At 34.4% G+C, this 27,243-nt stretch overlaps 4 protein-coding genes across 5 annotated transcripts; all 4 read right to left on the minus strand.

The window, feature by feature from the left end:
• Positions 1–159: 159 nt before the first annotated feature.
• Positions 160–1,963, minus strand: LOC103324203 (polyubiquitin-like). Of its 2 annotated transcripts, none has more exons than XM_089047456.1 (2): positions 1,356–1,963; positions 160–1,207 (listed from the first exon to the last, which is right to left on the minus strand). In XM_089047456.1, exons 1-2 carry the CDS (start codon positions 1,437–1,439, stop codon positions 332–334), a joined length of 960 nt encoding a protein of 319 aa, XP_088903582.1. In that variant the 5' UTR covers positions 1,440–1,963; the 3' UTR covers positions 160–331. The 2 variants fall into 2 exon arrangements, with proteins under 2 accessions (XP_088903582.1, XP_008224465.2); XM_008226243.2 differs by having other exon boundaries at positions 160–1,210.
• A 142-nt stretch (positions 1,964–2,105) lies between these two features.
• Positions 2,106–4,521, minus strand: LOC103324202 (polyubiquitin-like). Its single transcript, XM_008226242.2, has 2 exons — positions 4,338–4,521; positions 2,106–3,245 (listed from the first exon to the last, which is right to left on the minus strand). Exons 1-2 carry the CDS (start codon positions 4,416–4,418, stop codon positions 2,334–2,336), a joined length of 993 nt encoding a protein of 330 aa, XP_008224464.2. The 5' UTR covers positions 4,419–4,521; the 3' UTR covers positions 2,106–2,333.
• A 1,665-nt stretch (positions 4,522–6,186) lies between these two features.
• LOC103324201 (polyubiquitin-like) lies at positions 6,187–9,325 on the minus strand. The gene is made up of 2 exons (XM_089045862.1): positions 8,618–9,325; positions 6,187–7,461 (listed from the first exon to the last, which is right to left on the minus strand). Exons 1-2 carry the CDS (start codon positions 8,696–8,698, stop codon positions 6,547–6,549), a joined length of 996 nt encoding a protein of 331 aa, XP_088901988.1. The 5' UTR covers positions 8,699–9,325; the 3' UTR covers positions 6,187–6,546.
• A 4,656-nt stretch (positions 9,326–13,981) lies between these two features.
• LOC103324199 (P-loop containing nucleoside triphosphate hydrolases superfamily protein) lies at positions 13,982–18,516 on the minus strand. Its single transcript, XM_089045864.1, has 6 exons — positions 17,702–18,516; positions 16,577–16,732; positions 16,381–16,488; positions 16,172–16,282; positions 14,638–16,071; positions 13,982–14,455 (listed from the first exon to the last, which is right to left on the minus strand). Exons 1-6 carry the CDS (start codon positions 18,341–18,343, stop codon positions 14,171–14,173), a joined length of 2,736 nt encoding a protein of 911 aa, XP_088901990.1. The 5' UTR covers positions 18,344–18,516; the 3' UTR covers positions 13,982–14,170.
• Between the last annotated feature and the right edge of the window lie 8,727 nt (positions 18,517–27,243).

Genomic DNA, 27,243 nt, shown 5'->3' on the forward strand with positions numbered 1-27,243 from the left:
AAATTCCATCGAATTTCTATCGTTTTAATGAAATGTAATTTAAGGAATTCAGATTGTTCCCAAAACTTTTGTTCCACGTGAAGCAAAGCATATTCATCACCAAATGAGTTCATCAAACTTTTGTAATATGAAAAATTAAGAAATGCAAAAAAAATTAAATTTGTTGCGAACATATGACGACTTGTACCCTTTTTCTATATAAAATCTTTCACTGGGAACCACTATACATCTTCATCAAACCCAAAGGAATATATCTAACAGCGCCCTTATTACAGAAGTTCAACTCTTGCTTGCATTTCCTCTGGTATCATGAATGATAGTGGAATTTGGTTCACCAAGCCAAAACCATGTGGAGAGTGGAGTCTTTCTCGATGTTGTATCTTGCAAGACACCATTTATCTTCAAGGCGTTTTCCAGAAAATACAATACTCTGAAAATGAACTGGCACTCTAACCTTACAAAATATCTTGTCCTTCACCTCTCTGACAGTATTCGACCGTGCCACATCAAGCGTAATGGTTTTCCCATTCCATGTCTTAATAAATATCTGAATCCAAGAAGGCAGCACCTCTAAAGTGGAATTTTCTTCAATGTTGTAGAAAGCCAAAGTCTTGCAATCCTGCAGCTCATTTCCTGCATAAATCATTCTACAATCAGCAACAGGACATCCTATAAAGCTCTCAACAATTGCTTTGACATCCCGGAGAGTGTACAAGACCTTAACTTCAACCTTGACAATCTTTCCATTTGGTGTTTTCACAAAAATTGGCATAACATCTCTTGGATTAAAAATCATATAAAGGGTTGATTCTGTCCGTATATCAAGCAAGGCCAATGTCCGATAATCTTGAAGTAGTTTCCCACCATAAACTAAAGTGTACTGGTCTGATTGAATTCCCTCCTTCAACTGAATCATGGATTTGATGTCATTGATGGTATAGTACCCTTTTGCTTCAAATACAATGGTCTTCTGATTTGATGGAATTTTCACATATATTTTCATTCTCATTGAATTCTGATGACGTATATGGTAACTGGGATCCTTTTGAATTCCTTGATCAGCTGGTATTTGGCCATCGTGAAGCCAATTACTACTATCATCCAAGAGAGACTCCTGAAGCTTTTCTGAATTGCTTTCCTTCCTGTGTCCTACGGATTTCTTAACGCTCAGAGCTACTTGTTTCAAGACCTTCCACAGTATATTCCTCTGCTACAAAGAAGAAACAAATCTTGTGAAGCTAATTTCAATCATATGAAGGATACATAGGACATTGTGAGAGAACAAAAAAGAAAGAGATGACTTTAAACTGTTCCAATGAAAAATAATATGTACGTAAATAAAAGGCAATAACAACCTTTTGCTGAGATGAACCTGGGTAACTTGATGGGAGCGTTCGGTATCCCCGGCGTGAGGGTCTACGAAGTCTCAGTGCTTCCATTGGAAATTTTCAAGACTTGAGTGATTGTTCAGATTGCCAGGTTTTGGCAAAACTTTATAGTTCTGATGAAACTCAAGAGTTTGAAGACTCCCTTATGTAGAGTTCTTTTCTTTAACAAACACAAATAGAATTCTTTTAATATAAATCTTTTATATTGTTTATTGGATAAGTGCTTCTCAGTTGAATAATTGGTCTTTAATAATAATGAAACAATTATTTAGCCTAGGCTCTAGCCAAAGTCTTCAATTTGGTTCAATTTTAATACAAGTTGGTAGGTTCACACAAAGCACGGGTATTGTAAAAGAATTTGGAAAATCAATAGAATAGTATAGTAATAGTCCAAAACTAGACACTGACATTTGAATGGAAGGACAAAAAGAAATCTCTAAGAATTTCAACTCTCTTTGTACTTCAAATAATTTATTGATGGGGTTCAAACTGAGTAAAGAAAAAAGAATTTTTGAATCAGGAACTACTGCAAGATTCAAGTATTCTGATTTGTAATAATTCATGTTGCATATAAGAAAATATGACCACACGGATTTTTTTTACTGATATTGTGCTTACGGCCAAAGTTCTCTCATTTTAGACCTTTCTCGAATTATCATCCAAATACTGAACATAAAACTCAGTAAGTCAAAAGCCATTTTTAAAAAAGAAGGAAAATGCAATTAAAGCAGGTTTGTTTTCCTTCTTAAGCCAAGATCCACATGTAGCAACTTGTTCTGTTCAGGCCAACATTGCACATACCTACAGTGAGCTCTGCACAGTTGTACCCTATTCTAAGTACATTGCATTTCAAATTAATCTTTTCTACATAACCTCACCTGTGCCAAAATATAGTTGCTGCTGCTAATCTGCAAAAGATAGCTAACCACGCTAACCTACGACCCTCTAGACAACGTTTGTTGACAGAACCAAACTAAGGGTGGAGTCCTTCTGTATGTTGTAGCTTGCTAGATCCCGACCATTAATAAGAAATTTCCCACCAAACAAAAGCCTACAATAATAATAAGGCTTCGTAGACACTTTAAGCTTGCGAAAAACCTTGACCTTCACATCTTCAACAACATCAGACTGCTTCACATCAATAGTTAGGGTTCTGCCATCAAAAACTTTAACAAATATCTGAAACAAACGAGGTGACATCTCCAATAAGTATTCATCCCTGATGTCATAAAAAGCCAATGTCTTGAGATCCTCAAGCTGATTTCCGGCATAGATCAGATTCTGATAACTGACTGAGACACCTAAAGTGTTCCCAACTATGTTTTTGACATCATTGACAGTGAACAAGGCTCTAACCTTGAGTTTAACAGTCTTGCCTGATGGTGATTTCACAGATATTGAAAGGACATCTTTAGGAGCATAAATCATTTGCAGGGTTGACATGTTTTTGATACCTAATGAGGTCAGAGTGCTGTCCTCTTCAAGTAATTCTCCACCATATAAAAGAGTAAACCGATCCGATGGAATCATCTTCTTGGCCTGAATCATGGCCTTGATGTTTCGGATGGTGTCATGAGCTTTTGCTTCAATCTCAATGGTGCGCTGACTTGATGGTAGTTTGACAAATAATTTGATCCAGACAGTATTCTGGATAACAAGATGAACAGTGGAGTCCCTCTGAACTCCACAGTCAACTAGACTTTGGCAGTCCACGAGCATATCACCACCCAAGAAGAGCTCCTGATGATTTTCTGGAAATCCATACTTCTCACATAACATTGCTTTAAGATCTTTTATCGTCTCAGATCTCTTGACCGTTAAGGCCACAGTTCTCATAATCTTCAAAAAAATATTAATCTGATACAAAGAAAAAGATAAATGTACTTCACCAAAACAATACTATAACAAAGACCAAACCGAAAACGTTAATTTGCAATATTTTTACAACCAGAACAATTGTTCCCATTATCCATATCAGGTTGGGCCATCAATAATATACTAGTAAAGAAAAAGGAAAAGCAGTCAATATGTCACACCACGCAGCAATGAATGAGCTTACAAAATATTCTAACACCAACTGTGGCCCGTGTTCCAGGGAGAAGACTCTAGGATATAGACATCCATGATAAGGCCTAACGTCTAATACAAAATTACCATTCTTCCTTGAGAGTCTAACTCTAATCTCTGATTAATAAAAACTATATATATATATATATATATATTATTTTTCAAGGACCGTAGGAGGGCATAACAGAAATATATAGATCATACAGTCTACAATTCACATTAAGGAGTACTTAGCACACAGAATATGTTAATGACTAGGCCACTGGTAACATTATACGAATGCAGGGGAGCCTAATGCCACAAAAGAGAAACCAGATTTGAGGAGATAATCGAGCTTTCTAGCCTAATAGAAACTCTACCGGAGATTCAAAAGCTATAAAAAAAAACGCCAACAGGCAACCACAGCACACAGTTACTACCAATGCAAAATTTCTTAGAGTGAACATTTGGAGTCTCCAACCCTAGACTAAATTCAAAAGGAAAAGTTGGTTTAAAAATAGAATACTCATGAAGTTGCTATTTTGGAGATCAAATGATAAGGTCGTGGTTGAAGTTCAGAATTTCTGGAAATACATAATGTTAGTGAAAAGTTCAAAGTTTTTTCATAGGAAACAAAATATTATTCATAGATTGTAACTTCTTTTTGTAGGAAACAAAAATATTAGTGAAAGATTCTATCTTGAATCTCTAAAGTATAAAGAATGTGTTATGACAACATTTTCTACTTTGTTTTCTGTTTTTCTCTATTTTATGGTAAAACCAATCACAACGAAACCAGAGACTCGGTGATCAGTATCAAATCACTAATATACAGTACACAAAATGAAGAGAAAACAAAATAGTATATAAAGCAAAGATGAAAGGTTGAAAATCGTTAACGACCTCTTCTTCTTGGCTTGAACTGGACTGGTGGTGTTGAGTAGAAGAAAGTACTGTTGCAATCCGACTACTGCTGGCTGCCATGACTGTCAAACCCTGCTGTCTCTGTTTTTTTTATAACCAAGGCGGTAGAGAACGAGAGAAATTTGACAGACCTCTCTGTATTGTTTGGAGACTGGAGTGATGCTCCTTAATGGGTCATTTATTTATAAATATATATTTTTTAAAGGGAAACGAAAAGGCTAAAGAGAATTAAGGTCATTTTTTGCGGGGCCCCCTACAACAGTCTTCACTCGCTGGGTAGACCCTCTTCCCGTTGCTTGCGGTTATTCCATCGATTTTTTTTTCAACTCCAGCAGATACATCACCAATGAACTACGAATATGGTGAGCATATCCCAGGAGTATGTAAATAAGGAAAAAAAAATACACTATAACAACTTAGGTGGCATGTTGTTTATCCATTTGCCTAATGAAAAAAGTTGGTAAGTGAAATGACAATTTTCTCTGCGGGTAAAAGTTCGTTGGAATTCAACCCTAATGGGTCGAGTATGAAGGATAAAGAGATCGATATGGGGAATTTTACAGTTATGGTGTTCGAGGAGGGGCGGGGATAGTATTTTGAATCCACAACCCGAACGCGCACACACACACACACACACACAGATATATATATATATATATATATATATATATATATTATAGAGTCTTATAAGTTAACCTCCCGCCAATATGTAAACATTCTTATATTGTCTTATAAGTTATAAGTATACATTTTTGTTGGTTTTTTCTTCCGTAATGGTGCGGGTCAGGGAACCCCTTCCCCAATGAAGACGGGATTAGGAATTCCCGATATGAATATTGTGGATATGAAGGCGGGGATGGGGATGAGAATAGTATACCCACCCCCGATTGAACCCATTGCCAGTGCCACTTCAAGGGACTAGACAATGCAATTGTACAAACTATTATTATATTATGAACTTTTATCTTTTACATTTATTATTATATTTTATAGAAAGTATGAATGAGTGTATGTGATATTTTATCATAAAATGCAAGTGGCGCCCAATATACCTATTCATTTTGAAGTAGTCCACATTGCCTTGTTGGGGAGAGTGTATATTTTACTTACCTATTACCTTTTAGCATGAAAATGCTGATGTGTCAAGGCAAATAAGGTTTGCCTACTCTTTTACTTCATCCCTTGAAGATGCTCATACATGTTTCATTCCATTTGAATTGCATAAACATGTGTTTGCATAGTTAATTTCCAATCGCTTTGTATTTACCCGTATTTTCTCTAAAAACAGACCGGACCCGCACTGCTCTTCTTCTTTCTTTTTCTACTGTCACTTTTCCCTCTTTCTTCCTTTTTTTCTCCTCTTCCTCTTCCTCTTTCTCTCCTATCTTTAATCAAACGGTGCTTTTACTATCATAGCATCTGCCTCTTCATCTTTTCAGCTCTACCAAAGGCAACGAGATCAATGATTGAAAAGTTTTACTTCCAAGCCGTTGGTCACTTGTTATGGACTCAAAAGATTCTCAACCTTCCTTGACAAGTTTCGATAAAAGACAAAAACAAAAACAAAACCTTCCTTTATAAGCAAGCCCTCTTCACTACATGCGGTTAAGTATAGCCTATGAGAATGGGATTGAATCGCCCTTGTAAAGAAAGGCTTCAAATAATTAAAGAACAAGGACCAAAACAATTCACTTTAGGAAGATAACACACTACATTGCACGTGAGAATCACGTGAAAGCTTTAACCCAACATGAGCCTTTGGAAAGCACAATCTAGGAATAGATTGTACTGCACTATCAATTGGATGTTTACTCCAAAAGGAACACTATTTCAAGCAAAGATCTTAAATTTGAGACAGAGTCTTTATACAATTTTCATTTACAAAAAGAAATATGAAAGAAAATGAAATTAGAGGGACACAGACATGATGAGGCACAATCAAAAGAAACATATTTATATACAAAAGTTGCACAATTTAAGTTTGATCCTACTTTTTGGCTTGAACATTGCACATACCTACAGTGAGCTCAGCACAGTTGTACCCTATTCTAAGTGCATTACACTTGAAATTAATCTTACCTAGATAATCTCACATGTGACTCATCATTTCTCTAACCTTACCTGTGCCAAAATATTGTTGCTGCTGCTAATCTGCAAAAGATAGCTAACCACGCTAGCCTACGACCCTCTAGAAAATGTTTGCTGACATAACGAAACTAAGGGTGGAGTCCTTCTGTATGTTGTAGCTTGCTAGATCCCGACCATTACGAAGACGTTTCCCACCAAACAAAAGCCTACAACAATAGTAACGCTTCATAGACACTTTAAGCTTGCGAAAAACCTTGACCTTCACATCTTCAACAACATCAGACTGCTTCACATCGATAGTTAGGGTTCTCCTCCCATCAAAATCTTTAACAAATATCTGAAACAAACGAGGTGACATCTCCAATACATATTCATCTCTGATGTCATAAAAAGCCAATGTCTTGAGATCTTCAAGCTGTTTTCCAGCATAGATCAAACTCTGATAACTGACTGAGACACCTATAGTGTTCCCAACTATATTTTTGACATCACTGACAGTGAACAAGGCTCTAACCTTGAGTTTCACAGTCTCTCTTGATGGTGCTTTCACAGATATTGAAAGGGTATTTTTAGGAGCATAAATCATTTGCAGGGTTGACTCGCTCTTGATACCTAATGAGGCCAGTGTGCTGTCCTCTTCAAGCAATTCTCCACCATAGACAAGAGTGAACTGATCCAATGGAATCATCTCCTTGGCCTGAATCATGGCCTTGATGTTTCGGATGGTATCATGAGCCTTTGCTTCAATTTCAATGGTGCCCTGACTTGATGGTAATTTGACAAATAATTTGATTCCGACAGTATTCTGGAGAACAAGATGAACAGTTGAGTCCCTCTGAACTCCACAGTCAACTAGACTTTGGTAGTCCATGAGCATATCACCACCCAAAAAGAGCTCCTGATGATTTTCAGCAAATCCATACTTCTCACGTAACAGTGCTTTAAGATCTTTTATCGTCTCAGAGCTTTTGACTGTTAAGGCCACAGTTCGCATAATCTTCAAGAAAACATTAATCTGCAACAAATAAAAAGATATATGTACTTAACCCAAACAATACTATAACAAAGGCCAAACCGAAAACCTGCTTAATTTACAATAATTTTACAACCAGAACAATTGTTCCCATATCCGGTTAACTAGAAAAGAAAAGAAAAAGGAAAAGCAATCTATGCTTCACACCACGCATAAAGAATCAATGAATAAGCTTATAAAAGATTCTAACACCAACTGTGGCCATCTTCCTTAAAGAGTCTAACTCTAATATCCTATAAATAAAAAGTCTATTTATATTATTTTTCAAGGACAGTAGGAGGGCATAAAATAAATACACAGATCATGCAGTCTGCAATCCACATTAAGGAGTACTTGGCATATGAAATATGATACATAGGTAAAAGAAATGACTAGGCCATTGGTAACATTAGACACATTCCAACAGCAAATATAATGCAGGGGAGGCTAATGCCACAAAAGCGAAACCAAATGAGATAAGTCCTCCTTTTCTTTGAGGAGATAATCAAGCTTTCTAGCCTAATAGAAATTCTACCAGAGATTTAAAAGCTCAGAAACAACTCCAACAGGCAACACAGCACACAGTTACACCAATGCAAAATTTCTTAGAGAGAACAGTTTGGAGTCTCCAACCCTAGACTAAATTTCAAAGGAAAGCTATTACATTTTTCTTTGTTGCCATTTCATAAAGTTGCTATTTTGGAGATCAAATGATAAGGCTATGGTTGAAGTTCAGAATTCTTGGAGATACGTAATATTAATGAAAGGTTCTAAATTTTTCATAGGAAACGAAAATATTAGTGAAAGACTATCTTGAATTTCTAGAATTTAAAGAATGTCTTATAAACTTATAACCACACAGACATGCATATAAAGAATGTGTTAAACAACCACTGAAATATTATGGACTTGACTGAGCATACAAATGAAATGCTTACCAACTCCCAGAGAGACATAAAATGAAATGCAGTTTTACACTCAAAATAAAGTGAATGAAGAACACATAAACCACATTTTCTACTAAGTTTTATGGGAAACTAATCACAAGGAAACCAGAGACTCAGTGATCAGTATCAAAACACTAATATACACAAAATGAAGAGAAACTAAATTATATATAAAGAAAAGAACAAAAGATGAAAGATTGAAAATTGTTAACCTCTTCTTCTTGGTGTGAACTGGACGGGTGGTGTTGAGTAGAAGTAAGTACTGTTTCCATCCGACTACTGCTCGTTGCCATGACTGTCAAATCCCCTGCTCTTTCATTTTATTTGGTTTGAAACCCTAACTCTAAAACCAAACAAAGAACCAAGGTGGTAGAGAAAGAGACAAATTTGACAGACCTCTATTGTTTGGAGTTGATGTTCTTTAATGGTTATTTATTATCTCATAATTCTCTTTACATTTTCGTTTTTTTAATATGCGGATTTACACTTTTCGTTTTCCTTGTTTTATTATAATTTTTTGATAATGGAGATATTGTAAAAGCCCCTTGCTTTTATTTATTTATTTTTATATTAATGACATGTGTTCCTATCATAATAGGGTTACACCTAATCATCATTCTCAATATTTTTACATGCGTTTATGGGCATAACCATAGTTAATTATTTGCTTTGTATTTGTGTAACTATGGTTATGCTCATGGATTAAAGTGGTGATGGTACACATGTCAACTTGTCAAGTGTTAAGAAAGTTATTGAGAAAGGTAATGATTATACATATTGGGTTAAAGTAGAATTATTTGTTCGTTTGTTTTGTCATACAAACAACAAGTCCATGCTCCAACAAAACAAAATATTATTAGCCCACCCCTATGTAAATTCTTGGTTCCACCTTGTGAACCATGTAAGTCCAACTTGTTAAAATATGAAAACTATGAGAGAATATTTGTTTGTATGAATTTTCTATGTATTTCTCTCAATGTATAATGTCATATTTATAATACAACGGAGCCTTAATGGCCAAGTAAATAATAAATTCATATTTCTATTTACGATAGAAATCAGAAATTAAAGTAAATCAAATACAATTATAATGAGAATTCTTGGTGTGTAAGGAAAGAAAGTCAATAGTCCACAGATCACGCCAACACTTCCCATCACGTTGGTGCATAAATGTCGTTAATACCCAACTGGATCTAGTGAATTATGGAACGCTCTATTGGAAATCGCTTTTGTCAAAATATACGCCAATTGATCCTCGGACTTCACGAAAGGAAACTGAATCACTTTAGCCTTAAGCTTCTGTTTGATGAATTGTCGATCCACCTCAACATGTTTAGTGCAATCATGTTGAACCAAATTTTGTGCAATAGCTATAGCAGCCTTGTTGTCACACAAGAAATTCATTGTGGACGTGGGTTTACACTCAAGTTCAGTAAACAACTTGCTTAACCAAAAGAGCTCACAAAATCCTGTAGTCATGCCTTTGAACTCAGCTTCTACATTGGATAAAGAGACTACCTTCTATTTCTTGCTTCCTCCATGTCACCAAATTACCTCCCACGAATGTGAAGTAACCCGATATCGATCTTCTATCTGTTACACTGCCTTGCCTATCTGCATTTGAATAACCATCAATATTTAGATGACCATGTTTTGAGAACATAAGTCTTTTTCCGAGTTCAAACTTCAAATATCTAAGTATCCGAAGAATGCATAAATTGACTAATGATGCTCACCGCATAAGCAATGTCTGGTCGAGTATAAGACAAGTAGATCAATTTTCCCACTAACCTTTGGTATCTTTCTTTGTTAGTTGGAACTTGATCCGTATATTCTCCAAGATGATGATTCTAAACAATAGGAGTGTCTACAGGTTTGCAATCTAACATTCATGTGTCTATCAACAAGTCCAAGACATATTTCCTTTTAAAGAGAAATATGCCTTATTGTGATCGGGCCACCTTAATTCCCAAGAAATATTTGAGTCAACTTAGATTCTTCATCTCAAATTCAATAGCCAAATAGTCTTGTAGCTAAGATATTTCCTATTTATCATTCCCAGTAATAATCATATCGTCAACATAGATTATTAAAACTGTTACCTTCCCTTTCTGATGTTTCAAGAACAAAGTATGATCTGAGTTACTCTATTTGAAACCATTGTTCTTCATTGCCATGATGAACCGCTCAAATCATGCGTGTGGTGACTATTTCAATCCATACAACTCCTTTCGTAATTTGCATATTGTTTCAGTTTGAATAGTGTTATATCTAGGAGGAATGTCTATAGACATCTCCTCCGTGAGTTCTCCATGTAGGAAAACATTCTTTATATCAAACTGGTGTAGTGGCCAGTCCAAATTAGTTGTGAGGGATAACAAGACTCTGACTGTGTTCAATTTTGCAACTAGTGCAAAGGTTTCTTCATAATCTACACCATAAGTCTATGTGTACCCTTTCACCACAAGTCTTGCCTTGTATTGCTTGATAAATCCATTAGCATTGTGTTTTATGATAAATACCCATCTATATCTGACAATCATTTTTCCTTGTGGAAAACTTTTCAGTGTCCAAGTATGATTCTTCTCAAAATCTTTCATCTCTTTCCTTTATAGCTTGAACCCACTTAGGATCTTTCAATGCTTCAACAACCTTTGTTGGGATATAAATAGCAGACAACTGATGCACAAATGCCTTGAGAGGTTCAGACAGCTTCTTAGTGGATACATGATTCACAATTGGATACTTTGATGTCTTGCCAATATTAGGTGAATAACGATTTAGAGGCTCCCCAAGATTTTGCATGAAAGGTAATTGGTATCTAATATATTTATAATATATTACAAGTGTAGTAGTAGTAGTAGTTACCTCAAGGATATTCTCAGAAGATTGGTCTATTAGTACTGTTGAGTTAGATATGGGGTCTTAGCTTGTTGTTCTGTATTGTCTATATTTGTGGGACTTGGATTAGAAACATCATCGCAAGGGTCAGGCGGGTCAGGCGATCCATCGCTGTGAATGGGCAATTAATCTCTCTTCGGTAGAGAACAATCTCGTGCTCCATAGGCTAAACGATCTATCATCAGGTTTGGACAATCGATCATTTCTTGGTGGAGAGCAATTTCATGCTCTAGAGCTCGGGGCCATCAATCATCAGAGGCAAGATGACCGATCACTTCTGTACAGAGGCGAATTTCTTCGTTTTCCAAGTTGCTCCAATTATGCTTTTTACTTTGTATCTCCCTATGAAGCGTAGAATTGGATGTTGGGTCATGAAATAACATCTCGGATTCTAGAAAAGTCACATCCAAAGTGACATAGGTATGTCGAGTAGAAGGGTGATAACAGCGATAGCCTTTCTGATTAGTGACATAACCAAAGAAAACACAATGAAGCACACATGGATCAAGTTTCTACGTTTATTTTTGTGGAGATGAATGAAGGCCACACATTCAAATATTCGGGATGTGAGTACCAAAATAGAGAGTAGGGGCCCGTGTTGTGAAAGCACTTGTAAGGGAGTTTTAAAGTTCAATACACCAAAGACATGTGGTTGATCATGTAAATTGTTGTGACAATAGCATCATCCTAGTGATGACAAGGAAAATGAATGCCAATCAGAAGTGCTCGGACTGTTTCAAGAAGATGTCGATTCTTTCATTTAGCAACACCATTTTGTTGTGGTGTCTGAGGACAAGACGTCTCATAGATAATTCCACGTTGTTGGAAGTAAGCCTGAAAGTCATGATTAATCAATTCTCCACCATTGTCTAAGCAAAGAGTCTGTATTTGAGCATTGAACTAAGTTTTCATATTTTTGTGGAAAAAATGAAAACAAGAAACCATTTCGTTTTTATTCTTCAGCAAATAAAACCATGTCATTTGTGTATAATCATTTACAAATGTAACAAACCACCAAACGCCAAAAAAGCAGTGATAGGTGAAGGTCTCCAGATATCAAAGTGAATTAATGTAAACAGAGTAGTACACTTGTTGGTACTCAACGGATAGGGCACACGATAACTTTTGGCCAAAATATAAGTATCACATTTGAAGTTGGAGTCCTTGAAACCTGAGAATAAATCTAGTATAAGATGTTTCAGATAACTAAAAGTCGGATGTCCCAATCGACGGTGCCACAACCAGATTTTCTTTTATTTACTATCAGAGGGATGTGTCACATTGTTAGCTATGTCCGGACTGAAGTCATCTACATAATAGAGACTCCATTTGTTAGTACCACGACCAAGAATCTCCTTAATGTGAATATCACGAAGCAAATAAAAAATCAGGTAAATGAGTACAAAACAATTCAATTGTTTAGTAAGCTGACTAACGAATATCAATTTATTGGACAAAGATGGAGACAAGTAAAGTATTAGATAGTGAGAGAGAGAGAGATTATGAGAGTGCAACAGTGTCAGCCCCTGTCACAGGATAAGTAACTCTATTGGCCTTAGCAATACAAGTTCGTTGGGGTTGGATAGTATTCAGAAAATCATCAGGATCAAATGTCATATGATCAGTTGTACCGGAGTCAATTATCCAGCTCATGGAATCACTCTTATCCGAAGTATGGAATTCATAACCAGTACCATTACTGGTTGTATCGCGTTGTGTTCAATCTTTGAGAGTAGCCTACCATTTGGGGTAGCCATGCAATTTAAAACAAGTCTCACGAGTGTGTCTCGGATCACCACAGTATGTGCAATCTCGCCATGGGTAGGGGTCGTTAGTCGGGAAGTCATTATCTGTGCAGCAAAAGATGCATATGATACTGGTTTAGTAGGAATCTTGATCGAGATCGAGATCTGAGCGTGAGTCGGGGTTGAAGTCGGAGTCAAAGTGAGATCTGGGTCTGAATTAGAGACAGATTCGGGGTCAAGGTCGAGGTCATCGTCATAGTCGGGGACGGGGTCGTCAAAATAGGATCTGATTCAGGATCGGGTTTAGGGTCATCAAAATAGGATCCTTATTCAAAATCAAGTTTAGGGTCGAAATCTGCATTTGTCGGACCTTAGCCACTGGACACTCAACTCCGCTATGGTTGGTTGACAAGGAGATAAGAAGTCGTCGGTGCAACCTCCATGAGGATTGAATAAATACAAATTTATAAATAATCAACCCCCATAGGCGGGGGATTTGAAATAAGAGTCAGCAATTCCAAAATCGTCGTTGTGATACCATGTTTAAATATGAGAACTATGAGAAAATATTTGTTTGTAGAAATTTTATGTGTATTCCTCTCCAAGTCACGACAACACAACCAATCTAACAAAATCCCAGTTAAAAAAAATGATTTTCAATTTATTTATTTAGTTATGTATTTTATTTTATTTTTTTTGTTAAAACATTTGTAAATTGCAGCTGAATTTTGTTAGGATTTTTAGTTGTCCATGTGATGCAAATTTGGTGTTCTCTCACTCATAAATTAACGGATGACTTACATTGCATTGTTTCAAAATATTGGGTTAGCACTGTAATACGTGATCTTTTCAGTTCACTAACTTTCATAAGATGTACAGTACATAACCATACTGGCATATATACCAAAAGAAATTAGAGGGACACAAACATGAGGCACAATCAAAAGAAACATATTTATATATAGTGCACTTTCAATACACAAGTTTGATCCTACTTTCTGGGTGTTAAACAACCAAAATATGGTTGAAAGTTGCACTGTCTGAGTCTGACACAGGAGTTTTCATTACAAAAGTTGCAGTGTCTAAGTGCACTTCCTACAACCAACACAATCAGAACTACTAATGTCTCCTGACAGTAATATAAGGAGTAGAACCTAAGTTTGGTGCTACTTTGGGTGTCATACAATCACCTTGGACAGCGAAGCAGGAACTTGGGGTGAGTGGTAGTCTATTTTCCATTGATTTCAATGGGAGAGGACTTAAAGGGAGCTGACTTGGGCTTTGCATTCCCTTCAGTGGTCTCAAGCTAGCAAGGTAGCCATTTGATTTATTGTTGCATAGAGGAAGCTTAGTGGCCTGAATTGTTGCTTCCTTCTCCTTTGGTACTGAAGCTCCAGTGGGGTCCTGCATATATACACAATAGAAGTTTGAATCAAGTGTTTCTTAATCACAGAGATGCACTATATTTCTTGATTTATAAGAAATTTTTTGTAAATAAAAACAACCATGTTAGCATGATTGTCTTAGTAAAGTTTTCCATTTTTCAAGATGAGACCAACAAGCTAGAGAATTTAGAAATGACATACCCCAAGCATGAGAAAAGTGAATGCTTGATTGTCTGCACCAAGATAAATTTCAATCAACTTTCGCAGGTCAGCAAGGCTTGCATCTTTTACAACCTTAAGTGTTGTAATGAACTTCCCTGGATTCTCTTTTGAAGCCTCCCATTTCACATAAACTTCAGTATCTGCATCAGTGACCACATCTGAAGGGTTGTAGTTCTCCTTGGAAGCCAATGCCATCTCATCACATACTTGACTTTTGTTTATCTCTTCTGTCAGTTTCTGCTCATTTTCTGATTTAACTGATGCAACAGTAGGTGCTGGACTTGTCACATGTTGAGAGAGCTCTCTGTAGTTTCCACAGAGTGTAAATATGTTGCGGATCCTGACAAGCCTATCATCTGGTCCCCCCTTGCCATCTTCTTCCCCTGGATTTCTGCTTGGCCGATTCACAGTTGGTGTATGTTGATAATCCTTAGGTAAAGATGTCAGGGATCCTATATTATAATTACTCTGGAGGCTAGACCCATCAACCATGCACACTCTCTTTTCCTCTATAACTTCTTTCTCCACTTCTTCAGCTTCCACATTTTCCTTAAGTCCTTCTTCTTCTTCCATTTCTTCTTCCTCAAAAACAGTGCTTAGGCATACCCTATCAGCATATTTTGGTTCAAAAGAATCAATGTTTACAGCATTTACAATACTGCTGTCAGATTGATAAGCAACCCCACCTACATATTTCACCTCACGAGCAAAAGGTTCTTGATCATCCATGTCCAAATCCATTGACTTTACCATTCCTCCTGCATCATCACTGGCATAGATCCCTAACAACCTTTTGGCAAACTGGGTTTCATCATGGTCCTTTGTCCCACTCTCCTTATCATTTCCATCACCTGAGCGGCATAGCTCAAGCTCAATTTCCTCCAACCGCCGCCTCAGCATTTCAACTTCCTGCTGCTGCTGCAATATCCTTTCTTCCATTCTCCTCCTCTCCAATTCAACAAACTCATTTGCCATACGCTGGCATTCCTCCAACTTCTTTTCCAACTCACGTTTCAGAGTCTGGGCCACTTCAGTCACCTTCAAGTTGATTTCTTCCTCCTTTTTCCCAGATCCCGTCCCTTCCATAAGCTCAAGTTTAGCTCTCAGTGCAGCAACCTCTTCTTCTTTCTTCTGTAACTCCCTGTGTGCTTCATTTCGCTCTTTCTCTTTGAGCTTATTTTCCCTTTGCAGTTTAAGGATGAATTCATCCATGGCAGCAATCCTTGATCCTAAAATAACAGCTGATGAATCTTCAGTCCCAATTTTATCCTTGATTGGCGTATGAGGGCCACGGACAATACATTTTGCTTTTGCACCATATTCAAGGGTGGAGATTGTCTTGTGTATTTCCTTTGGGTCTGGGCTTGCACACAGTACCATTAAAATTTTTGTTTTATCATCTTCGAAAGAATCCTGCACAAAAAGAACATGGGAACTGTCATTCACATACAAGGTTAGAGGGCAGGGCACCAAATAATCCTTAGTAACTGACATTAGTGTGAATAAAAGTTACCTGTAGAAGCATGGTCAGTTTGCTGTCTCTGAAAGGCACATGAGAATCACCATTGGCAATGGATTCAACCACTCTTTTGAGAGCAATGTTTCCTTGGTTGATCTTTGCAGTCTGTGAATTCAATATAACCATAATTTCACATTTGTTACAATGACAATGAAAGTGCTGCATACAGTATCAGCATAAATTAAGCACCACCAAGACATTACCTGCATTTTTGCCTCAAATCCAATTTGGCCAGCTTGCTCAATATTTTCAGAGCCAGCCATGTCCACAAGCATCAAGCGTCCTCCTACTGTTGGGACATCAAGGATTATCTGTGCAGAAATAGAAAGCAAGTTATATCCAACTAGTGCCAAGACTTGGGGAAGAATTATCATATATTTGAAAGTCCAAGGATCCTACCATGCAATGGCTCCGAGAACTTCTTTCATTGCAAAGAGTACTCTTAACAATCCTTCTCTTCTCCACTTTCTGAATCTCTTTGGAAATTTTCCCAGCCTCATTTCCAGAAATGTAGGTTGCATTCTTTGCCTTCTTTCCCATCACTTCAAGCCTAACCTGCAGGTACAAGTATTAGTGCAGAAAAGAGCAGCAAAAAGAATATTCCCCTCTATGATTTTTGAGACTAAGCCACATCCCTCATACAATATAACCTTTATCATCATCATCACGAGATGCTCCCTCGAGAGTCTTGAGATTTTTATAACGAGTTCTCTCTAATTTAAACCAACACAACCAACTCAACCAAATTTACAGGGAGCCAACACAACCAACTCAACCAAATTGACAGGGGCCAACACAACCAAATCTACAAATTCAAGCTTGCACAGAAAATCCATTTCCATATCCAAACTTACAGTTCTAAACACAAAAAACATTTGACAGAAAACTCATAAATAATTAAGAATTCAGTCAAAGAAAAGAGACCCAGTTAATGTAATCATCTTAGAATTGGAGCCATTCCCTCTAATTTTAGCCTACACAACCATATCCAAATATCCAGACTTGAACAGAAAACTCATCACAAGTGCTGTACTCTCAAAAAAATGAAAACAGTCAGAAATTTTACTTCTCTCCAATTTGAGCCAACACAACCTTACAGTTCTAAACACAAAAAACATTTGACAGAAAACTCATAAATAATTAAGAATTCAGTCAAAGAAAAGAGATCCAGTTACAGTAATCATCTTAGAATTGGAGCCATTCCCTCTAATTTTAGCCTACACAACCATATCCAAATATCCAGACTTGAACAGAAAACTCATCATCATCACAAGTGCTGTACTCTCAAAAAAATGAAAACAGTCAGAAATTTTACTTCTCTCCAATTTGAGCCAACACAACCAACTTAACCAAAATCAACAGTGAGCCACATACAACAAAATCTAAAAATCGAAACTTGCACAGAAAACCCACTCAGGCTTACAGTTCTAAACACAAAGAACAATTTAAAAATAAATAAATAAAACTCATAAATCATCAAGAATTCAATGGACAAAAAGAAAGATACCCAGTTAATGTTATCACCTTAGAATTGGAGCCGTTGCCCTTTGACCATCCAAAGCCGAATCCTCCGCCACCATTGCTTGACAACAAATCATAAATCTCCTCATTATATATCTCCAAAACAGTGACCTGCACAAAGGCCCCAGCCATAGAACCCGCACAATCATCTTCTCCACCATCGCCAAGAATGTCTTTCAGCGACCTGTACACAATCCCAGGTTGCTTGCAACACCCAAACATGGTGTGACTCTTGCCTGAACCAGTAGGACCGTACATCATTATTGTACATTTTTCACCCAATTTCACACTGTCAATCCTGGACTGAACAAACTTGCTGTAAAACGACCCCAAATCGTCTTCTTCCGATAAAGAAACCCCGTCGAGAGCGAAATCTCGGTACCCAAAATCAGCACGGACACGAATACTCTGCTTTTGAGGATTGATCTGAAGAACCGATGTTGGTTGTGGTTCTTTTCGATCTGGGTAATCTCGGATTCGGGCTAGGACTTCAACTGGGTGCTCTGCGGGTGGTTCTTTTGCGGCAGAGTTAGGGTTTGGAGATGGGTGTGCTTTCAAGAACTGGAGACGCTGCTTGGATTGTGGGGTCTTCATCAGAGATGTGTGGCTGTGATTGGATTTGGAAGAAGAAGGCGTTGGAGCCATTACTACAATTAAAGATTCAAGATCAGTTGCAGACAGATCTTGAAGATGGGGGGCGATGAGAGAGAGAGAGAGAGAGAGATAAAAATGGAAGGGTCCTGGAAAGGAAACGAAGACAAAAGGAATGAAATTTCAAAATGAGGGCTCTCAGAATTCTATTCAAACTTTGAAACAAAAATCTAGCCGTTATGATTTGTAACGTCTAGTTTTCTTATTTTGTTTCTTCTTCTTTTTTCATATTTTTTTTCCTTTTTGTCCTTTCAAAAATTGACTTGTGAAAGGTGGGTCAAGTCATTTCACATTGGGCAAACCCGTACCTTTCAGAAAGTAGATTTCGTAACGTGAGTTCTTTTTAGGAACATTTTCTTCGTCATTGTTTTCTTCTTCTTCATTTTTGTCCCAAAGATATACAAGTTTCCCAGCTACAATATTAAAAGTGACAGCATAATATAAAATTTCTAAGGTTTAACGTTGACCATAATATGTTATCTTTTGAGGTGCCCTTTTTGAAAATCCCAAATCAAAAATCCACACTCTTATAAACGTGTTTATAAACAAAGCACTATTACCGTTTTGTAAGTGTGGTTAATATTGGAGAGTTGGGCCAAGCTTTGGATTCGGCTTTCATTAATAATAATTATATTAATCATAGACTTGGGCAATGGGCCATGGGGCTCTTGGGCTATGAGAAAATTTAATTAAGACACCTAAATGAAAATTATATTTTTTACTTTTGCATATTTGTTCTCTTAGTTTATAAATACCATAATATTTTTTACTTTTGCATATTTGTGCTAAAGATAATAAGTTTATATTTATTCTCTTAGTTTGCTGCTCACAGGGTATAGCCGCCCGGCCATACTTTAAAATATTCTGTTTTGAAGTATAGAGGAGTACAGTCGCGCGGCTATACTATTCCAAGGTTATGTTTTAACGGTATAGCCGTTCGGCTATACTGTTTTTATTTCTTTTTTATTTTTTATTTTTTATATTGGAAAATTTTAAAAATATAAAATTATATTCTTCACTTTTGTATTTTGGCCAACTCCTTTAATTTAATACATGTAATTAAGTAATACCTTAGCCTTTTTTTAATTACTTTAATTAGTAATTATTATTTCTTTAGAGAATATTTAAATATTTTACTGATTTCGTAAAATTACTTGGTAAATAGTAATTAATTGTTTTGAACTGTTTTGTGGACTTTGTTTATGGTTCTTTGATATTGAACAATCATTAAAATACATGTGTAAGCGTACAATACGTGTACTATATGTTTGCCTTCATTATATCGAGTCTTTAAGACGTATACGAAAAACGGAAGTATTATTGAAAATTACGTGTGCACGCTTATCAAATGGGGAACATGCTAAATTCTTTATGCGGGTAATAACTCTGGAAAAGAAAAAGAATTAAAAGGGAACAATAGCTATACCTTGGTAATGGCCTAAACGTAATGGATAATACTCTTGACTAGTTTTATAAATACCATAATATGAATTTGTGTATTTTAATCACTTTAATTGTTGCATATGTTTTATTTATGGTTTACTTTGCGATTAATTACTCATTAAGAATTTTATTGACTTAAAGATAATAAGTTCATATTTATTCTCTTAGTTTGCTCACAGGGTATAGCCGCCCGGCCATACTGTAAAATATTCTGTTTTGGAGTATAGCCGTACGGCTATACTGTTCAAATATTCTATTAGGCGAGCCGGTCGGGCTATACTGTTTTTATTTATTTATTATTTTTTATATTGGAAAATTTTAAAAATATAAAATTATATTCTTCACTTTTGTATTTTGGCCAACTCCTTTAATTTAATACATGTAATTAAGTAATACCTTAGCCTTTTTTTAATTACTTTAATTAGTAATTATTATTTCTTTAGAGAATATTTAAATATTTTACTGATTTCGTAAATTACTTGGTAAATAGTAATTAATTGTTTTGAATTGTTTTGTGGACTTTGTTTGTGGTTCTTCGATATTGAACAATCATTAAAATACGTGTGTACGCGTACAATACGTGTATTATATGTTTGCCTTCATTATATTGAGTCTTTAAGACCTATACGGAAAACGGAAGTATTATTGAAAATTACGTACGCACGTGTATCAAATGGGGAACATGCTAAATTCTGTATTCGGGTAGTAACTCTTGAAAAGTAAAAAAAATTAAAAGGGAACAATTGCTATACCTTAGTAATGGCCTAAACGTAATTGATAATACTCTTGACTAGTTTTATAAACCCCAAAGTCAACTTTTTGGGTGTGTTTATAAATGGGTTTTGAGTGTGTGTAATGATGGGTTTTGGGTGTGTTTATATGTTTAAATAGTGCTTGGGTTTTTTTATAATTTCAACCCCCATTTTGGGAGTTTTAGTGAAACTCCATTTTATAAATACCATAATATGAATTTGTCTATTTTAATCACTTTAATTTTTACATTTTTTTTTAATTATAGTTTACTTTGCGAATAATTAGTCATTAAGAATTTTATTCACCTAAAGATAATAAGCTTATACTTATTCTCTTAGTTTACTGTTCACAGGGTATAGCAGGGAGGCCATACTTTAAAATATTCTGTTTTGGAGTATAGCCGTACGGCTATACTGTTCAAAGATTCTATTAGAGGAGTACAACCGCGCGGCTATACTAATCCAAGGTCAGGAACCGCAAATTGAATTTAACGGTATAGCCGTTCGGCTATACGGTTTTATTTTTTTGTTTGAAATTTTTGTAAATATAAAATTATATTCCGCACTCTTGTATTTTGTCCAACTCCTTTAATTTAATACATGTAATTAAGTAATACCTTAGCTTTTTTAATTACTTTAATTAGTTATTATTATTTCTTTAGTGAATATTTAAATATTTTACTGATTTCGTAAATTACTTGGTAAATAGTAATTAATTGTTTTGAATTTTTTTGCGGACTTTGTTTTTGGTTCTTTCACATTGAACAATTATTAAAATACGTGTGTACACGTACAATGCCTGTATTATATGCTTGCCTTCATTATGCCTAGTCTTTAAGACGTATACGGAAAACTGAAGTAGTATTGAAAAACACGTATGTACGTGTATCAAATGGAGAACATGCTAAATTCTTTATACGGGTAATGACTCTGGAAAATTAAAAGAAATTAAAAGGGGACAATAGATAGATACCTTGGTAATTGCCTAAACGTATTGGATAATGCTCTAGACTAGTTTTATAAATACCACAATATGAATTTGTGTATTTTAATTACTTTATTTGTTGCTTATGTTTTATTTATGGTTTACTTTGCGATTAATTACTCATTAAGAATTTTATTGACTTAAAGATAATAAGTTTATATTTATTTTCTTAGTTTGCTATTCACAGGTTATAGCCGGTCGGCTATACTTTAAAATATTCTATTTTGGTGTATGGTCGTACGGCTATACTGTTCAAATATTCTATCTGAGGAGTACAGCCGGTCGGCTATACTATTTTATGGTCAGGATCAGCAAATTGGTTGTATAGCCGTGCGGCTATACTGTTTTAATTTTTTTAATTTTTTAGTTTTATATTTGAAATTTTTTTTAAATATAAAACTATATTCTGCACTCTTGTATTTTGGCTAACTCCTTTAATTTAATACATGTAATTAAGTAATACCTTAGCCTTTTTTTAATTACTTTAATTAGTAATTATTATTTCTTTAGTGAATATTTAAATATTTTACTGATTTCGTAAATTACTTGGTACATAGTAATTAATTGTTTTGAATTGTTTTGTGGACTTTGTTTATGGTTCTTTGATATTGAACAATCATTAAAATACGTGTGTACGCGTACAATACGTGTACTATATGTTTGCCTTCATTATATCGAGTCTTTAAGACGTATACGAAAAACGGAAGTATTATTGAAAATTACGTGCGCACGCTTATCAAATGGGGGGCATGTTAAATTCTTTATGCGGGTAATAACTCTGGAAAAGAAAAAAGAATTAAAAGGGAACAATAGCTATACCTTGGTAATGGCCTAAACGTAATGGATAATACTCTTGACTAGTTTTATAAATACCATAATATGAATTTGTGTATTTTAATCACTTTAATTGTTGCATATGTTTTATTTATGGTTTACTTTGCGATTAATTACTCATTAAGAATTTTATTGACTTAAAGATAATAAGTTTATATTTATTTTCTTAGTTTGCTATTCACAGGTTATAGCCGGTCGGCTATACTTTAAAATATTCTATTTTGGTGTATGGTCGTACGGCTATACTGTTCAAATATTCTATCTGAGGAGTACAGCCGGTCGGCTATACTATTTTATGGTCAGGATCAGCAAATTGGTTGTATAGCCGTGCGGCTATACTGTTTTAATTTTTTTATTTTTAGTTTTATATTTGAAATTTTTTTAAATATAAAACTATATTCTGCACTCTTGTATTTTGGCTAACTCCTTTAATTTAATACATGTAATTAAGTAATACCTTAGCCTTTTTTTAATTACTTTAATTAGTAATTATTATTTCTTTAGTGAATATTTAAATATTTTACTGATTTCGTAAATTACTTGGTACATAGTAATTAATTGTTTTGAATTGTTTTGTGGACTTTGTTTATGGTTCTTTGATATTGAACAATCATTAAAATACGTGTGTACGCGTACAATACGTGTACTATATGTTTGCCTTCATTATATCGAGTCTTTAAGACGTATAACGAAAAACGGAAGTATTATTGAAAATTACGTGCGCACGCTTATCAAATGGGGGGCATGTTAAATTCTTTATGCGGGTAATAACTCTGGAAAAGAAAAAAGAATTAAAAGGGAACAATAGCTATACCTTGGTATGGCCTACCTTGGTAATGGCTACTCTTGACTAGTTTTATAAATACCACAATATGAATTTGTGTATTTTAATCACTTTAATTGTTGCATATGTTTTATTTATGGTTTACTTTGCGATTAATTACTCATAAGAATTTTATTGACTTAAAGATAATAAGTTTATATTTAGTTTCTATTCACAGGTTTAGTTTGCCGGTCGGCTATACTTTAAAATATTCTATTTTGGTGTATGGTACGGCTACTGTTCAAATATATTTGAGGAGTACAGCCGGTCGGCTATACTATTTTATGGTCAGGATCAGCAAATTGGTTGTATAGCCGTGCGGCTATACTGTTTTAATTTTTTTATTTTTTAGTTTTATATTGGAAATTTTTTTAAATATAAAACTATATTCTGCACTCTTGTATTTTGGCTAACTCCTTTAATTTAATACAGGTAATTAAGTAATACCTTAGCCTTTTTTTAATTACTTTAATTAGTAATTATTATTTCTTTAGTGAATATTTAAATATTTTACTTGATTTCGTAAATTACTTGGTACATAGTAATTAATTGTTTTGAATTGTTTTGTGGACTTTGTTTATGGTTCTTTGATATTGAACAATCATTAAAATACGTGTGTATGCGTACAATACGTGTACTATATGTTTGCCTTCATTATATCGAGTCTTTAAGACGTATAAAACGGAAGTATTATTGAAAATTACGTGCGCACGCTTATCAAATGGGGGGCATGCTAAATTCTTTATGCGGGTAATAACTCTGGAAAATAAAAAAGAATTAAAAGGGAACAATAGGTATACCTTGGTAATGGCCTAAACGTAATAGATAATACTCTTGACTAGTTTTATAAATACCATAATATGAATTTGTGTATTTTAATCACTTTAATTGTTGCATATGTTTTATTTATGGTTTACTTTGCGATTAATTACTCATTAAGAATTTTATTGACTTAAAGATAATAAGTTTATATTTATTCTCTTAGTTTGCTATTCACAGGTTATAGCCGGTCGGCTGTACTTTAAAATATTCTATTTTGGTGTATGGTCGTACGGCTACACTGTTCAAATATTCTTTGAGGAGTACAGCCGGTCGGCTATACTATTTTATGGTCAGGATCAGCAAATTGGTTGTATAGCCGTTCGGCTATACTGTTTTAATTTTTTTATTTTTTAGTTTTATATTGGAAATTTTTTAAATATAAAACTATATTCTGCACTCTTGTATTTTGGCTAACTCCTTTAATTTAATACATGTAATTAAGTAATACCTTAGCCTTTTTTTAATTACTTTAATTAGTAATTATTATTTCTTTAGTGAATATTTAAATATTTTACTGATTTCGTAAATTACTTGGTACATAGTAATTAATTGTTTTGAATTGTTTTGTGGACTTTGTTTATGGTTCTTTGATATTGAACAATCATTAAAATACGTGTGTACGCGTACAATACGTGTACTATATGTTTGCCTTCATTATATCGAGTCTTTAGGACGTATAGTATTATTGAAAATTACGTGCGCACGCTTATCAAATGGGGAACATGCTAAATTCTGTATTCGGGTGGTAACTCTTGAAAAGTAAAAAAAATTAAAAGGGAACAATTGCTATACCTTAGTAATGGCCTAAACGTAATTGATAATACTCTTGACTAGTTTTATAAACCCCAAAGTCAACTTTTTGGGTGTGTTTGTAAATGGGTTTTAGTGTGTGTAATGATGAGTTTTGGGTGTGTTTATATGTTTAAATCGTGCTTGGGTTTTTTTATAATTTCAACCCCCATTTTGGGAGTTTTAGTGAAACTCCATTTTATAAATACCATAATATGAATTTGTCTATTTTAATCACATTAATTTTTACATTTTTTTTAATTATAGTTTACTTTGCGAATAATTAGTCATTAAGAATTTTATTGACCTAAAGATAATAAGCTCATACTTATTTTCTTAGTTTACTGTTCACAGGGTATAGCAGGGAGGCCATACTTTAAAATATTCTGTTTTGGTGTATAGCCGTACGGCTATACTGTTCAAATATTCTATTAGAGGAGTACAGCCGCGCGGCTATACTAATCCAAGGTCAGGAACCGCAAATTGAATTTAACGGTATAGCCGATCGGCTATACGGTTTTATGTTTTTGTTTGAAATTTTTGTAAATATAAAATTATATTCCGCACTCTTGTATTTTGTCCAACTCCTTTAATTTAATACATGTAATTAAGTAATACCTTAGCCTTTTTCTAATTACTTTAATTAGTTATTATTATTTCTTTAGTGAATATTTAAATATTTTACTGATTTCATAAATTACTTGGTAAATAATAATTAATTGTTTTGAATTTTTTTGCGGACTTTGTTTTTGGTTCTTTCACATTGAACAATTATTAAAATACGTGTGTACACTTACAATGCATGTATTATATGTTTGCCTTCATTATGCCTAGTCTTCAAGACGTATACGGAAAACTGAAGTAGTATTGAAAAACACGTACGTACGTGTATCAAATGGAGAACATGCTAAATTCTTCATACGGGTAATGACTCTGGAAAATTAAAAGAAATTAAAAGGGGACAATAGCGATACCTTGGTAATTGCCTAAACGTATTGGATAATGCTCTAGACTAGTTTTATAAATACCATAATATGAATTTGTCTATTTTAATTACTTTATTTGTTACTTATGTTTTAATTATTGTTTACTTAGTGAATAATTAGTTTTTAAGAATTTTGTTGACCTAAGGATAATAAGTTTATATTTATTTTCTATGTTTGCTATTCACAGGTTATAGCCGGTCGGCTATACTTTAAAATATTCTATTTTGGTGTATGGTCGTACGGCTATACTGTTCAAATATTCTATTTGAGGAGTACAGCCGGTCGGCTATACTATTTTATGGTCAGGATCAGCAAATTGGTTGTATAGCCGTTCGGCTATACTGTTTTAATTTTTTAATTTTTTAGTTTTATATTTGAAATTTTTTGAAATATAAAATTATATTCTGCACTCTTGTGTTTTGGCTAACTCCTTTAATTTAATACATGTAATTAAGTAATACCTTAGCCTTTTTTTAATTACTTTAATTAGTAATTATTATTTCTTTAGTGAATATTTAAATATTTTACTGATTTTGTAAATTACTTGGTAAATAGTAATTAATTGTTTTGAATTGTTTTGTGGACTTTGTTTATGGTTCTTTGATATTGAACAATCATTAAAATTCGTGTGTACGCGTACAATACGTGTACTATATGTTTGCCTTCATTATATCGAGTCTTTAAGACGTATCGGAAGTATTATTGAAAATTACGTGCGCACGCTTATCAAATGGGGAAGATGCTAAATTCTTTATGCGTAATAACTCTGGAAAGGAAAAAAGAATTAAAAGGGAACAATAGCTATACCTTGGTAATGGCCTAAACGTAATGGATAATACTCTTGACTAGTTTTATAAATACCATAATATGAATTTGTGTATTTTAATCACTTTAATTGTTGCATATGTTTTATTTATGGTTTACTTTGCGATTAATTACTCATTAAGAATTTTATTGACTTAAAGATAATAAGTTTATATTTATTCTCTTAGTTTGCTCACAGGGTATAGCCGACCGGCCATACTGTAAAATTTTCTGTTTTGGAGTATAGCCGTCGGCTATACTGTTCAAATATTCTATTAGGCGAGGACAGCCGGTCGGCTATACTATTCCAATGTCATTTTAACGGTATAGCCGTTCGGCTATACTGTTTTTATTTATTTATTATTTTTTATATTCGAAAATTTGAAAAATATAAAATTATATTCTTCACTTTTGTATTTTGGCTAACTCCTTTAATTTAATACATGTAATTAAGTAATACCTTAGCCTTTTTTTAATTACTTTAATTAGTAATTATTATTTCTTTAGAGAATATTTAAATATTTTACTGATTTCGTAAATTACTTGGTAAATAGTAATTACTTGTTTTGAATTGTTTTGTGGACTTTGTTTGTGGATATTTCGATATTGAACAATCATTAAAATACGCGTACAATGTGTATTATATGTTTGCCTTC

This window comes from Prunus mume, linkage group LG2 (genome assembly GCF_029339155.1).
Source record: "Prunus mume cultivar Tortuosa linkage group LG2, ASM2933915v1, whole genome shotgun sequence".
NCBI lineage: Eukaryota > Viridiplantae > Streptophyta > Magnoliopsida > Rosales > Rosaceae > Prunus > Prunus mume.